Below are 16,658 nucleotides of genomic sequence, written 5' to 3'. Positions count from 1 at the left end.
TCACACACATCCATGCCCGAGGCCGGATTCGAACCTGCGACCGTAGCAGTCGCGCGGTTCTGGACTGAAGCACCTAGAACCGCTCGGCCACCGCGGCCAGCATACGATTATCTCATTTCACTGTAATTGGACGCATTTCATACTACTTCTCAAAACACGGATCGCTGGCGAAAAAAGGTGTGTGTGTGTGTGTGTTTAAGACGCGATATTATTCATGAGTAAACTATCGATACCTTTCTTTCGCTACCCGTGTTCGTAGTTGAAGGATTCCGTGCATATGCAAAGAGGCAAAATGCTGATGAAAGTAGTAGTAATGGGAGTGACCGATTTGACGAAAGGGTGGCGAAAGACGGACATGTTGGGTGTAGCAGCTGAACTCCGAAGCATCCGTCTCTGTGAACTGATACAACAGTGCGGGCGGCCAACACAGCGGCAGACGGCGGCAACGAGAAGCGTTACTACTGCGCCGCCACCACCAGTGGGGAAGGACAGCTGGCAGGTGCGAGCCGGAGACAACACGAGACGCGGCCGCTCTGGAGTGCCGCGGGAGGGCGCGGGGCGGGGTTCGATAAAACACGCCCCGCGCGCTGCGCCCGCCCGCCCGCGCATGCGCGCCGCCGCCAATCAATGCGCCACGTCACAGCTGACGTCACGGCGGCGGCGGCGTGCGGCGCGGCGCGGCGGGCAGTGTGACAGACATGCTGGGGGCGGCGAGCGCACTGCAGCTGCTGCTGGCGCTAGCCACGGCCGCGGCCGCGGCCGGCGCGCCGCACGAGGTCTTCACCAACTCGTTTCTGGTGCGGCTGCGGGGCGCGCCGGGCACCGCCGTCGCCGACCAGGTGGCGGCGCGCACCGGCTTCCTCAACCTGGGGCCGGTAAGTCGCGTCCCGTCCAGCGCAGACCGCGCGCGGCCAATTTACAGCCACGACAGCACACCTGCTGCGAGCACGCATCCCATTTGAAAGTAGTTAAACCTGCCAAAAAGACAAAACACTACTCTGCCACGGTGATCGCTCCAAGTAACATGACACAGTGTTGGCAAGAGTCTGTCTGCCATAAGAAATATGTATGTCTGTATACGAAGTATTCGAGCATTGTTTCGCATTTGACGCGACGTCCCGGAACCAAGTTGTTAATCCTGGCACAATGACAGTGCCTCATTTCTGTAAGATTGGTCCTAAAACGATCAGAACTCAATGTAAAATGTAGTTGTGGTTACAACAGTCTGTATATCGATAGGAATCTCTAGAAACCGCTACCTATATTTTAAATCTTTAATACTGCATGTAAAAAATGTAACTTGTTCGGTGGACACCTACTGTCGCGTTCTTGCATGGTTAGAAAACAAATATGCATGGATTATTTTATACATTTGTGGTCTATATTTCACTCATTTCGATAGGTAGCAAAGCTCAACACGACAGTGGTGTCAAGTCTGAATACCATAAGTAACATGTGTATTAAACATTACACGCTTCTTTCCTTAGTTTTAACCAAGAATTCCGCATATAAAGATATAAAACTTGTTTAGTCGACGACACTCGTTGCGCGAAGTAAATACAATGGACTGTTTCTCGGATTCGTAGTGTTTCCAAGTAATTTTATTTATTTTTTGCTCTGAGCAGTAAAGACCATACAGCCAAGAGTGGCTAAAGAAGTTAACAGAACTGCAATTTCCACAGAATGACAATAAAAGGAATTCGGTGTGTAAACGTAAGTTCTTAACGTAAGAGGAACACTAAAAGACGGACAACATACACCAGGCAGTAGGTACAACAGTGCGAAGTTAATGTTAGTGCAATTTTCACAATAGAACAATAATAAAAATGGGAAGAACAAATTTGTAGTATAAATTACAAACCCAAAATTACGACCCAGGTGGCTAACAGGATCGCTTCCACAGGATAAATCATAAATTGAATGCTGGACAGCGGCGAAGTTAACAAAGATAATTCATAGCGCAAAGTAAAAACACCAACAGACGTCATCCCAATGAGTTCCCGAGTAACACCAGACAATGACACGGAAAGAAATGTGAAATGTAAATGCTGCAGTGCTTAGTGCCAATAGTAAGGTCTGATTTCGTCATTCACATTAGTTGCTTTACTTACGTCTTTTTATATTAACGGAAGAAGAGAGCCCAGTCAAGAAATCACATAGGTGTTTGTGTTTGGTTTCTTCGCAGTATGTAATACTATTTTATGGGTGCTTCTATGCATATTTCTATCCGCAGGGGTTTCAAACATGGTGTATGGGAACGCACAGCATAAATTAGTACCTGATGTTTTAGTTGACAACATTTTAAAATTTTTTTAGCTTATTACTTATTTTTTAATTTACAATGGTCAATGGTGAAGGTTAAGAATATATATTACTACTCACGATGTGGAGGAACTTTGAAGCTTGGATAACTATAACCTGTCATAATTCGACTACCTTATGAAAAGCAGATTCTTCCACAAAATATAATGCCTGCTTATATTGTTTAGAGGAGTTGCTTGATACTCGAGCAACTTGACGCTACTTCGCGGACTGTCGGCTGATGTATTGCTACGGCAGGTCAGTTTGGACTTCTGCATTGACCTTTTTTTCGGTTCTGATGTTATAGTTGCAAAATTTGACATTATCGATAGAACAGACGGTCACTGGGATCGAGGTGGAAGGATTTTTGTCGGGGCCGGGAGCTGAATGAACCACGTCTGCTGGTTGGTGAAATACGGTCGGGGATTCCGTTCCGCGATACGGGCGCACGGCGTGCATGCGGGCACTGGGATATGTGTGGCGCGTATGGAGGGAGGACGTGGCGGCGCCGAGCACGTGGCCGCGCGGCGGACGGCGGCAGCTGGTGTCTGGCGGCTGCAGCTGTTGCGTGCGCCGTGGGCGGCGCTACACTCCGCAGAGCAGCTACACGGCCGCCCGTCACACGCCTACTTACTGCTTACATCTCAAACTGAAGCGCTGATTTAAAAAAAAAAAAAAAAAAAAAAAAAAAAAAAAAAAAAAAAAAAACTGAAATTTTTTTCTAAGTCGTAATTTTGGGATACTGATTTCACACGGACAACCATATTTCCTTTTTCCGAGATACAGAATAATAATGAAATCGTATCCATATAAATTATAAATTGTCGTGGAGATTAATAAAACATCATATAACACAATATTAACAAAACCTTTCATACACATAACCCGAAAATTAATCACTTTCATAAAACAACAAATCAATTACATTATAGCCTACATAAAGTATCGTCAAAACAGTTATTAAAATGTGACAAAACTCCTGGGATATCTCCTAATATCGTGTCCGACCTCCTTTGTCCCGGTATAGAGTAACAACTCGACGTGGATGGACTCAACAAGTCGTTAGGAGTCCTCTGCAGAAATATTGAGCCATGCTATCTCTAGAGCTGTCCATAACTGCGAATGTGTCGCTAGTACAGGTTTTTGTGCACGAACTGACCCCTCGATTATGTCCCATAACAGTTTGATGGTATTCATGTCGGGGGATCTGGGTGACCTAATCATTCGCTCGAACTGTCCAGAGTGTTCTTCAAAACAATCGCGAACAACTGTGGCCCGCTGACGCGGCGCATTTTCATCCGTAAAAATTCCATCGCTGTTTTGGAACATCTTGAGTGGCTGAAAATGGTCTCCAAGTAGCCGAACATAGCCATTTGCAGCCAATGATCGGTTCATATTGACCAGAGGGCACAGTTCATTCCACGTAAACACAGCCCATACCATTATGCATCCACCACCTGCTTGTACAGTGCCTTGTTGGCAACTTGGGTCCGCGACTGCGTGGGGGTCTGCGTCATACTCGAACCCTACCATCAGCTCTTACCAATTGAAATCGGGACTCATCTGACCCAACCAATGTTGTCTAGTATCCAACCAACGTTGTCAGGAGTCCAGGAGAGGCGCTGCAGGCGATGTAGTGTTAGCAAAGCCTGTCACGGTGGTCGTCTGCTGCCATAATCAACGCCAAATTTTTCAACACTGTGCTAACGGATACGTTCGTCGAATGCCCTATATTGATTTCTACGGTTATTTAACGCAGTGTTGCTTCTCTGTTAGCACTACTACTCTATAAAAACGCCGTTGCTCAGGCCGTCGGCCATTGCGTTGTCCCTGTTAAGAGGCAGCAATGTCTGAAATATGGTATTCCCGGCATGCTTTTGACACTGTGGATCTCGGGATACTGAAATCCTCTAACAATTTGTGAAATGGAATGTGCCATGCGTCTAGCTCCAACCACCATTCCGAATTCAAAGTTAGTTAATTCCCGTCGTACGGCGGTAATCACGTTGGAAACCTTTTCACGTGAATCACCAGAGTACAAAAGACAGCTCCGCCAATGAACTGCTATTTTATACCCAGTGTACGCGATATTACCGCGATGTGCGTATCGCTATCCCATGACTTCTGTCACCTCGGCTTTTTACAAAGTTATGTATGAATTTACTGGGAGAAATGTGATGGTGATTTTTTTAAAAATATTTCTCATGAAGACATAAAAATAAAAACCAACAGTAATCGCTCATCATTGACATTTTCTAGTGTGTATGACGATGTTGAAAGGTAGGGACGTCTTGGTGGAAGCGTTCAATGTGTTCACCGCTAAAACTACGCATTTTCCCCGGGGAAAAAACCAAAGTACGAACGTAAAAATTATATTTTACAAACGTCATCTTCCCATGTTTTGGCTGTCGTCCAACAGTTCAGTCACTATAGAAACATAATTCGCTTCTCTCCTGTTACCTTAAAACTCATGAGGAATAACTCTGAAATATATGCAAGCATGTAACTCGATATTCATGAGTGTCTCATCAAAGATCTCATCAATCAAAGTGATTGAAACACTCATAAATGTTTATCAAGAGCCTTAACAAAGTTCTCTGCCACACCTAACTTAATACGAAGTGAAGGCAGTATAACTTGGCACAACTAATGGTTTGTTCCTAACATTGTCCTTTCGTACAGTAAGAATTTGCCTCATGGGTCATTTCTTACCATTATGGTAGTTTTAGACGTCTCTGACGCCCCACAAATAAAATATGAAAGTAGATTGAAAATGTGAAAAGTATAGATAATTTTAAATGTTTGGAAACATTATGACAATGCATTTTTAAGGGGTCATTTTGATTCTACGATCAAAAATACGTAGGAATTGATATATCACAGCCGGCCGCGGTGGCCGTCCGGTTCTTGGCACTTCAGTCCGGAACCGCGTGACTGCTATGGTCGCAGGTTCGAATCCTAACTCGGGCTTGGATGTCTGTGATGTCCTTAGGTTAGTTACGTTTAAGTAGTTCTAAGTTCTAGGGGACTGATGACCTCAGATGTTAAGTCCCATAGTCCTCAGAGCCATTTTTTTATGTATCACACACTAAATGAATCCCCCTGCGGGTCCGGGGTAAGAATAGGCCCGAGGTATTCCTGCCTGTCGTAAGAGGCGGCTAAAAGGAGTTTCAACCGTTTCGGCCTTCCATGTGATGGTCCCCCTTGGGGTTTGACCTCCATTTTTCAAAATTGTACAGAAGTATGAGCCTTTTGGGGAAGGACGCCTTACGTGGTGTCTCACTGGTCCTCAGTGCACTAAGACCTTGGCACTCAGCATTGTAACGGCGTTGTAACCACACCCACTATTCCTCAAATTGAGCCTAAACGCCTGATGGGTTGCACAAGTTACGCCCATAGTGCGTCCCCATCTGCACCTACGATCATGATGGACTTTCTGTGGCAACCGAAATCCAGCACAGTAGCCAGCCCGTTGTGGTGGGGTCGTCATGTACCCTCTAGGTTGTAGCCCCCTGACAACACAGGGATCGTACTGCCGATACCTGAGCTGCACCCTCCCCACGTCGGCCAAGGAGTAGATGCCCGTCTCCTTGGGGCATCAGGACTCCCGGCAACGGTCATCCTGCCAGGTGGCCCTTGCTGAGGCTGGGTGGCGCCCGTGGGGAGAGCCCCTGGTCGGAGTGGGTGGTATCGGGGCGGACGTTTCGCAGATGAAACGTCAACATGTATCAGGTCGCTCTGCGGCCGAGTCTTTTAAAAAGAAAGGTACTGTCTCTGGTTCTGGTTCTCCTGCCCTTTCCTCCTTGGCCACTCCCTGGGAGGAAGGACAGGCCCGCCGGCTTGGGGCGAAGTACTTCCCCCGCTATTTAGTCTGTTCTCGGACCGATGGGGGGACGTTCGCCACCTCCAAGCCCATGTTCTTTGTCCGGCACATCGAGGACATCTTCGGGGAAATCGAGGCTCTCAGTAAAATGCGTCCGGGGTCCGTTCTTATAAAGACCACCTCCGCCACTCAGTCGGCGGCGCTCCAGGCGTGCGACCGACTAGGGGACATCCCAGTGTCCATTGTCCCGCATCTGGCACTGAATAGGACGCAGGGGGTTATTTTTCATCGGGACCTCCTGCTGCAATCTGATGAGGAGCTCAGGGCCAACCTGGAGCGCCGAGGCGTGCATTTCGTCCGGCGATTCCAGCGCGGCCCCAAAGACCGTCGCGTCGACACCGGGGCCTTTATCCTCGCCTTCGAGGGGGACGTGCTACCGGTGCGACGTGCGACCTTATGTCCCGCCTCCTATGCGCTGCTTTCGGTGTTTGCGCTTTGGGCACATGTCGTCACGGTGTGAGGCTGAGCCCCTTTGTGGCGATTGTGGACGTCCTCTTCGTGAGGAACATACATGCACCCCACAACCTCGGTGCGTCAATTGTCCTGGCATCCACTTGTCTAGATCTTTAGACTGCTCCGCGTATCAGATGGAGAAGAAGATTCAAGAATTAAAAACTTCGCATCGTCTCTCTTATTCTGAGACCAGGAAGAAATATGACCGCCTCCATCCCGTGCCGTTGACAACTTCGTTTGCCTCAGTCGTGTCCACTCCTTCCACAGTATCCCCACCCCTATCCTGTCTCCCCCTCCACCTCCTCACCCCATCCGAGGTCTATGCCTCCGCCTCCCAAATCCCTCCCTTACAAATCCTCCTCCCTCGCGGCCCCTGCCCCCTCTGCCCCAGGGGCCACCCTTCCTCCTCCTCCCCCTCTGCCGCCTGAGAAGCGATCCTCTTCTCAGGCGTCCATCGGGGAAACGATCCGGACCCCGGCTTCCGAGGTCCGGCGTTCCAAAACGGACCCCGCGTGTAAGGACCTTCTTTGGGTCCAGCCCACCATCCCCGTGCCTCATCGGACTTCCAAGAAGGCCTCCAAGAAGAAATCTTTATCCCCCTCTCCACCCCGGCGCGTTTCGTCTGACGCTCCAAGTCGCTGCTCCCGGCCGTCCTCAGTTTCGCCGGGACGCTCTGCTGCCAGGTGCTCAGCTGGCCTCTCGTCGGCGAATGATGCTGCCCCTCCTACGCAACCCGGGAAAGCGGCCGCAGCTGGCGACGACTCGATGGAACAGGATCCGCCTCCCGCCGGTTGTAGCGTTGTTCCCTCGAAACCTGGCCCTCCGCGGCCTTCGAGGTGACCCGCTCTTCACCCGTTTCGTTCCCCCTTTTTTCTGACTAGCGATGGCTTTGTTACATTGGAACATAAGAGGTATTCGATCTAATGGGGAGGAATTACAACTGCTCCTCCGCCTGCACTGTCCGCTCGTCCTTGGTCTCCAGGAAACCAAGTTACGCCCAACTGACCGTATTGCTTTTACCCACTATACCTCGGAGCGGTCTGACCTCACCCCTGCGGACGGTATTCCAGCTCATGGTGGGGTCATGTTGCTTGTTCGGGACGATGTCTATTACCATCCCATCCCATTGACCACCCCACTCCAAGCAATAGCTGTCCGTATTACTCTTTCTGCCTTTACTTTTTCTGTTTGTACCATCTACACTCCATCGTCATCCGCAGTTAGTCAGGCTGACATGATGCACCTGATTGTTCAGCTTCCTCCGCCGTTTTTATTGTTTGGCGACTTCAATGCCCATCATTCCCTTTGGGGCTCTCCTGCATCCTGTCAGAGAGGCTCCCTCTTGGCGGATGTCTTCAACCATCTCAATATTGTCTGCCTCAATACTGACGCCCCGACTTTCCTCTCGGACTCTACTCATACCTACTCCCACTTGGACCTCTCGATCTGTTCTACCACTCTTGCCCGTCTTTCTGACACCTATTCGAGCGACCACTTCCCCTGCGTCGTTCGTCTCCTGCACCATACCCCATCCCCACGTCCTCCGAGCTGGAACATACCGAAAGCTGACTGGGGACTTTACTCCTCCCTGGCGACCTTTCCGGACCACGATTTTCTCAGTTGTGACAGTCAGGTCGAATACCTCACGGCTGTTATCATCAATGCTGCCGAACGTTCCATTCCTCGTACTACCTCTTCTTCACGTCGCGTTTCAGTCCCCTGGTGGAATGAGGCTTGTAGAGACGCTATCCGTGCTCGACGACGTGCTTTACGCACCTTTCGCCGCCATCCTACGTTGGCGAATTGTATTGGATACAAACGACTCTGAGCGCAATGCCGTAGAGTCATCAAAGACAGCAAAAAAGCTTGTTGGGCCTCTTTCACCAGCTCCTTTAACAGTTTTGCTCCCTCTTCTGTCGTCTGGGGTGGCCTGCGCCGGCTGTCGGGCATTAAGGCCCACTCCTCGGTACCTGGCCTGACTTCAGGTAATGAGGTCCTTGTTGATCCTGTGGATGTCTCCAACGCCTTCGGCCGCTTTTTCGCGGAGGTTTCAAGCTCCGCCCATTACCACCCTGCCTTCCTTCCCAGGAAAGAGGCAGAAGAGGCTCGGCGACCTTCCTTCCACTCGCCGAATCTGGAAAATTATAATGCCCCCTTTACTATGCGGGAACTCGAACGTGCACTTGCACTGTCCCGGTCCTCTGCTCCGGGGCCAGATGCCATTAACGTTCAGATGATGGCACACCTTTCTCCGGCAGGCAAAAGCTTCCTTCTTCGTACCTAGAATCGCGTCTGGACCGAAGGTCAAGTCCCCATGCGTTGGCGTGACGCCGTCGTTGTTCCTATACCCAAACCCGGGAAGGATAGACACCTTCCTTCTAGTTACCGCCCCATTTCTCTTACAAGCTGTGTCTGTAAGGTGATGGAGCGCATGGTTAACGCTCGGTTAGTTTGGATTCTTGAATCTCGACGGCTACTTACCAATGTTCAATGCGGCTTTCGTCGCCGCCGCTCCGCTGTTGACCACCTTGTGACCTTGTCGACATTCATCATGAACAACTTTTTGCGAAAGCGCCAAACGGTAGCTGTGTTCTTCGATTTGGAGAAGGCTTATGATACCTGTTGGAGAGGAGGTATCCTCCGCACTATGCACAGGTGGGGTCTACGCAGTCGCCTGCCCCTTTTTATTGATTCCTTTTTAACAGATCGAAAGTTTAGGGTACGTGTGGGTTCCGTATTGTCCGACGTCTTCCTCCAGGAGAACGGAGTACCTCAGGGCTCCGTCTTGAGCGTAGCCCCTTTTGCCATAGCGATCAATCCAATTATGGATTGCATTACACTTAATGTCTCGGGCTCTCTTTTTGTCGATGACTTCGCGATCTACTGCAGTGCCCAGAGAACATGCCTCCTGGAGCGCTGCCTTCAGCGTTGTCTAGACAGGCTATACTCATGGAGTGTGGCAAATGGCTTCCGATTCTCTGAAGAGAAGACGGTTTGCATCAACTTTTGGCGATATAAAGCGTTCCTTCCACCATTCTTACATCTCGGTCCCGTTGTTCTCCCCTTCGTGGAAACAACTAAGTTTCTAGGGATCACACTGGACAGGAAACTTCGTTGGTCTCCGCATGTCTCTTATTTGGCTGCCCGCTGTACACGTTCCCTTAATGTCCTCAGAGTTCTTAGTGTTTCATCTTGGGGAGCGGATCGCACTGTCCTGCTTCGCTTGTATCGGTCCATAGTCCGATCAAAGCTGGATTATGGGAGCCTCGTCCATTCGTCTGCTCGGCCATCCCTCTTACGCCGTCTCAACTCCATCCACCATAGGGGGGTACGACTTGCGACCGGAGCATTCTACACTAGTCCCGTCGAGAGTCTTTATGCTGAAGTTGGCGAATTACCATTGACCTATCGGCGCGACGTACTGCTTTGTCGGTATGCCTGCCGGCTGTTGTCAATGCCCCACCACCCCTCTTATCAGTCCTTCTTCGCCGATTCTCTCGACCGTCAGTATGGGTTGTATGTGTCTGCCCTGCTGCCCCCTGGAGTCCGATTTCGTCGCCTGCTTCGACAATTGGATTTTGCCCTCCCTACCACCTTCAGCTTTACTGTATGATTAAATGATGATGGCGTCCTCTTGGGTAAAATATTCCGGAGGTAAAATAGTCCCCCATTCGGATCTCCGGGCGGGGACTACTCAAGAGGACGTCGTTATCAGGAGGAAGAAAACTGGCATTCTACGGATCGGAGCGTGGAATGTCAGATCCCTTAATCGGGCAGGTAGGTTAGAAAATTTAAAAAGGGAAATGGATAGGTTAAAGTTAGATATAGTGGGAATTAGTGAAGTTCGGTGGCAGGAGGAACAAGATTTTTGGTCAGGTGATTACAGGGTTATAAATACAAAATCAAATAGGGGTAATGCAGGAGTAGGTTTAATAATGAATAAAAAAATAGGAGTGCGGGTTAGCTACTACAAACAGCATAGTGAACGCATTATTGTGGCCAAGATAGACACAAAGCCCATGCTTACTACAGTAGTACAAGTTTATATGCCAACTAGCTCTGCAGATGATGAAGAAATTGATGAAATGTATGACGAGATAAAAGAAATTATTCAGGTAGTGAAGGGAGACGAAAATTTAATAGTCATGGGTGACTGGAATTCAAGCGTAGGAAAAGGGAGAGAAGGAAACATAGTAGGTGAATATGGATTGGGGGGAAGAAATGAAAGAGGAAGCCGCCTGGTAGAATTTTGCACAGAGCATAACTTAATCATAGCTAACACTTGGTTCAAGAATCATAAAAGAAGGTTGTATACCTGGAAGAATCCTGGAGATGCTAATAGGTATCAGATAGATTATATAATGGTAAGACAGAGATTTAGGAACAAGGTTTTAAATTGTAAGACATTTCCAGGGGCATATGTGGATTCTGACCACAATCTGTTGGTTATGAACTGCAGATTGAAACTAAAGAAACTGCAAAAAGGTGGGAATTTAAGGAGATGGGACCTGGATAAACTGAAAGAACCAGAGGTTGTAGAGAGTTTCAGGGAGAGCATAAGGGAACAATTGACAGGAATGGGGGAAAGAAATACAGTAGAAGAAGAATGGGTAGCTCTGAGGGATGAAGTAGTGAAGGCAGCAGAGGATCAAGTAGGTAAAAAGACGAGGGCTAATAGAAATCTTTGGGTAACAGAAGAAATATTGAATTTAATTGATGAAAGGAGAAAATATAAAAATGCAGTAAATGAAGCAGGCAAAAGGGAATACAAACGTCTCAAAAATGAAATCGACAGAAAGTGCAAAATGGCTAAGCAGCGATGGCTAGAGGACAAATGTAAGGATGTAGAGGCTTGTCTCACTAGGGGTAAGATAGATACTGCCTACAGGAAAATTAAAGAGACCTTTGGAGAGAAGAGAACCACTTGTATGAATATCAAGAGCTCAGATGGCAACCCAGTTCTAAGCAAAGAAGGGAAGGCAGAAAGGTGGAAGGAGTATATAGAGGGTTTATACAAGGACGATGTACTTGAGGACAGTATTATGGAAATGGAAGAGGATGTAGATGAAGATGAAATGGGAGATAAGATACTGCGTGAAGAGTTTGACAGAGCACTTAAAGACCTGAGTCGAAACAAGGCCCCGGGAGTAGACAACATTCCATTAGAACTACTGATGGCCTTGGGAGAGCCAGTCATGACAAAACTCTACCATCTGGTGAGCAAGATGTATGAGACAGGCGAAATACCCACAGACTTCAAGAAGAATATGATAATTCCAATACCAAAGAAAGCAGGTGTTGACAGATGTGAAAATTACCGAACTATCAGTTTAATAAGCCACAGCTGAAAAATACTAACACGAATTCTTTACAGACGAATGGAAAAACTGGTAGAAGCGGACCTCGGGGAAGATCAGTTTGGATTCCGTAGAAATGTTGGAACACGTGAGGCAATACTAACCTTACGACTTATCTTAGAAGAAAGATTAAGAAAAGGCAAACCTACGTTTCTAGCATTTGTAGACTTAGAGAAAGCTTTTGACAACGTTAACTGGAATACTCTCTTTCAAATTCTAAAGGTGGCAGGGGTAAAATACAGGTAGCGAAAGGCTATTTACAATTTGTACAGAAACCAGATGTCAGTTATAAGAGTCGAGGGGCATGAAAGGGAAGCAGTGGTTGGGAAAGGAGTGAGACAGGGTTGTAGCCTCTCCCCGATGTTATTCAATCTGTATATTGAGCAGGCAGTAAAGGAAACAAAAGAAAAATTCGGAGTAGGTATTAAAATTCATGGAGAAGAATAAAAAACTTTGAGGTTCGCCAAAGACATTGTAATTCTGTCAGAGACAGCAAAGGACTTGGAACAGCAGTTGAACGGAATGGACAGTGTCTTGAAAGGAGGATATAAGATGAACATCAACAAAAGCAAAACGAGGATAATGGAATGTAGTCAAATTAAATCGGGTGATGCTGAGGGAATTAGATTAGGAAATGAGACACTTAAAGTAGTAAAGAAGTTTTGCTATTTAGGGAGTAAAATAACTGATGATGGTCGAAGTAGAGAGGATATAAAATGTAGACTGGCAATGGCAAGGAAATCGTTTCTGAAGAAGAGAAATTTGTTAACATCAAATATAGATTTAAGTGTCAGGAAGTCGTTTCTGAAAGTATTTGTATGGAGTGTAGCCATGTATGGAAGTGAAACATGGACGATAACCAGTTTGGACAAGAAGAGAATAGAAGCTTTCGAAATGTGGTGCTACAGAAGAATGCTGAAGATAAGGTGGGTAGATCACGTAACTAATGAGGAGGTGTTGAATAGGATTGGGGAGAAGAGAAGTTTGTGGCACAACTTGACTAGAAGAAGGGATCGGTTGGTAGGACATGTTTTGAGGCATCAAGGGATCACAAATTTAGCATTGGAGGGCAGCGTGGAGGGTAAAAATCGTAGAGGGAGACCAAAAGATGAATACACTAAGCAGATTCAGAAGGATGTAGTTTGCAGTAGGTACTGGGAGATGAAGAAGCTTGCACAGGATAGAGTAGCATGGAGAGCTGCATCAAACCAGTCTCAGGACTGAAGACCACAACAACAACAACAACCACCTTCAGAGAGGGTGAGAGCCCGACACCACCTTGGCTCCAGGCACCGGTTCATATTTATCTCGACCTCAGCTCGCTCCCGAAGGAGGGTACTCCGGCTGCAGTGTATTGCTCACGGTTTGTCGAACTTCGTGCGCGACTTGCCAGTCACACCTTTATTTACACTGATGGCTCCAAAACTAACGATGGTGTCGGCTGTGCCTTTGTCGTCGGGGCCGTCGCCTTTAAATACCGGCTCCTCGACCAGTGTTCCATCTTTACGGCCGAGCTTTTTGCTCTACATCAGGCCGTTCAGTATGCCCGCCGCCACCGCCATTCATCGTATGTACTCTGCTCTGATTCACTCAGTGCTCTTCAGAGCCTTGGAGCTCCATATCCGGTCCATCCCTTGGTGCAACGGATCCAGCAGTCCCTCCATTCTTTTGCTGCAGATGGCTCTCCTGTCAGCTTTCTGTGGGTTCCCGGCCATGTAGGAGTGCCTGGGAATCAGGCTGCTGATGCTGCAGCCAAGGCTGCAGTCCTGCTGCCTCGGCCAGCCTCCCATTGTGTCCCGTCATCTGACGTTAGTGGGGTTGTTTGTAAGAGGCTTGTGTCGTTGTGGTGGGATACTTGGTCATCACTTCAAGGAAACAAGCTCCGGGCAGTAAAACCGTTCCCAACTGCTCTGACAACCTCCTCCCGACCATCTCGGCGAGAAGAGGTCCTTCTGACCAGGTTGCGGATTGGGCATTGCCGGTTTATCCACCGCTACCTGCTCTCCGGTGACCCAGCCCCGCAGTGCCCTTGTGGTCATGCATTAACAGTGCTCCATGTTTTATTGTCGTATCCCCGTTTTAGTCAATCTCGTGTTGTCCTGTCTCTGCCATCTACTTTGCAGGATATTTTAGCTGATGACGCTCGAGCAGCTGCTCGTGTTCTTCGTTTCATTAATTTGACTGGCTTGTCAAAAGACATCTAACTCTTTCACTTATTTTATCTGCATCTTTGTACGAACTTTCTGGTGTCTCCCCCCCCCCCCCCCCCTTTGAGTTTTACTAGATTCTATGTGCTTTAACAATTGTGACTGGGCGCTAATGACCTCAGTAGTTGAGCGCCCTTAAACCCCAAATAAAAAAACAAAAAAAAAACACTAAATGAAAAATAATTCTCATCGTGTCCAAACGCCTGTTCAGAAATGCCACGAAGCATATATCCACTGTACATTAACTGGTGAAAGCAATCGACATTAAACGCAGAAACTATTTCAAAAATCTTGATTTGGTACAATATGTGTATATCACTTTATCAAAGCCAGTTTTGGCCAGCAGAAGACCCTCCTAGAGAATCCTCAGCTATAGAAGTAATTAATTACAGGACATACGTCGAATTATGATATAGACACAAACGTCCTGCAATTAATGTGTCTTATGCCTGAGGATAGTCTCTTATTGACCATAGTTTTAATACATAATAACATACAGTTGTTGTGTGAAATCATGAGTCATCCAAGATTTATGAAAACTGTAAATATATGCCTCCTTAAATAAGAAACAAAAAATCTATTTAATATCATTTACACTGTTTTCATTCCTGCCAGTGCGAAAAAGCTGTATCTTGGACAGCGGCCGGCTGTTAGTATACAAGGTGTCCGAGAAATGTTCCGACAAACTTCGAGGGGTTGTAAAGGGTGCCTTCAGAAACAAATCGAGAATAGGAAACTGCATCCGGAAACGTTGTCCATCGACGCTACAGAGAGTCGTATTTATAGGTGCCTGTCCGACTGGGTAGCTGAGCGGTCAGCACGCTGGATTGACAAGTGAAAAGGTTCTGGTTCAATTCCAGGCCCGTTCGGAGATTTTCTCTGTTCAGCGATTGGGTGGTGTGTTGTCTTGATCTTAATATCTTCAAAATTGAGATTACACTACTGACATGGCAGAATGGGCACGTCCCGAAAGGCAATTAACCGAAAAAATGTTTTGGAGCCGGCGCCTGGCACTAAGCCACTCCTTCGGCAGTAAATTTCTCACTCTACACTAACAGACCATGGGTGGAACGACACACACACACACACACACACACACACACACACACACACACACACACACACACACACACACGCCCCAGGGAGGAGTCGAACCTCTGGCGGGAGGGGCCGCGCGATCCGTGACATGACGCCTCAAACCGCGCGGCTCAGTGATCACGACTGATTGTGACGGTCGCCAGTGGAGAAGATGGAGCTAACTGCTGCGTAGACAGGCCTTGTTTCCTGTGAATGCGATTCTCCGTTGTGTTGGCAGATGATGGTTTAGGACACAGATTTCCACCTACAGTTTGTTTTTCACCTGTATACAGAAGAACAACTGAGATTTTAGATCGTTCCAGGAGAAAAAAAAAGCTGCGGATTGAAACACGATTCCGAAAACGTCATCCACCGAGGCAACATATCATCGTACTCATAGGAGACGAGGTCTGTCTACGCAGCCGCTAGCACCATCTTCCCCAGTGACGATCGTGGCAAACAGTCACGATCACTGAGTGAGAAACAACTTTGCGAGACGTTCCGCCTACAGTCCGCCATCACAGAGTGGCACGTTTGCTACCGAAGGGGTGCTTTGGTGGCAGGCACCGGCGCCTGAACGTCGATGCTCTGGAGTGTCGTTGGATAACTTTTCCGCACACCACTCCCTGTCCTCAATTTGTCCCTCAAGGCATCCTATACATCCCTCCAAGTCCGTCACAAAACTGGTTTTCAGTGCCGTTGTATTCTCGATGTTCTGTTGCCGAGATTTCATCCAGTTGCAAGACCGTGCAGAAAATCTTTCAAACTGCTAATCTGTGCTTCCCTCTGGAGTTGCAAAAATTTGTTGACTACAGTTCTACTAGTTAAAAACCAAATTGCAGTATTTTTGTACTTGCAATGTTACAAATAAACCGTAGGGCTTCATTATGAATGGGCATTGAAATAAAAATACTTACAGCCACTTTTTCGAAGACCGACATCTTTGATACCGTGGTTATTAGAAAATACATGTTGATACCTGGAATGAAAGAAACAAGAACTAGCCACTGTTAACAACGCTCTCTATTTACACAAATAGTGCCGTTGCCGCTTTCGGGTGACAGGGTCAGCTTCAGACGTTTCTTAACGTTTGCATTACATTTGTTGTTGTTTATATTTATTGTCGGAATCAAAACATCCAGCAACTAATGTAAACACAACAAACATAATTTAAACGTTAACAGTCTTCTGAAGATGAGTCTCTTGGCTCGAACTCGGTAACGGCGCTGCTTGTATAAATAAGTAGCTGTTGTCTTCTTTGGAGGAATCAGCATGTAAATAAATTCCTTATTGGCACTTAGGACCAATTAGTTTCCTGATACGGCACTTACAACATTATTAATAAGGTATTTATATCTTGATTTGTCCCATTATTTTTTT

The 16,658-nt window shown here is 47.3% G+C and overlaps 1 protein-coding gene across 1 annotated transcript in view; it reads left to right on the top strand.

Moving 5' to 3' along the window:
* Nucleotides 1–355: 355 nt before the first annotated feature.
* LOC126260573 (neuroendocrine convertase 2) overlaps nt 356–16,658 on the top strand; it is a 1,523,774-nt gene continuing 1,507,471 nt past the window's right edge. Inside the window, exons 1-2 of the mRNA XM_049957908.1 lie at nt 356–665; nt 742–875. Of these exons, the coding sequence (XP_049813865.1) occupies nt 356–665; nt 742–875 (444 nt within the window). The remainder of the gene's footprint in view (nt 666–741; nt 876–16,658) is intronic.

Source organism: Schistocerca nitens, chromosome 5 (assembly GCF_023898315.1).
Source record: "Schistocerca nitens isolate TAMUIC-IGC-003100 chromosome 5, iqSchNite1.1, whole genome shotgun sequence".
NCBI classification, from domain to species: Eukaryota; Metazoa; Arthropoda; class Insecta; order Orthoptera; family Acrididae; genus Schistocerca; species Schistocerca nitens.
This window is presented reverse-complemented; position numbering and strand designations above follow the sequence as displayed.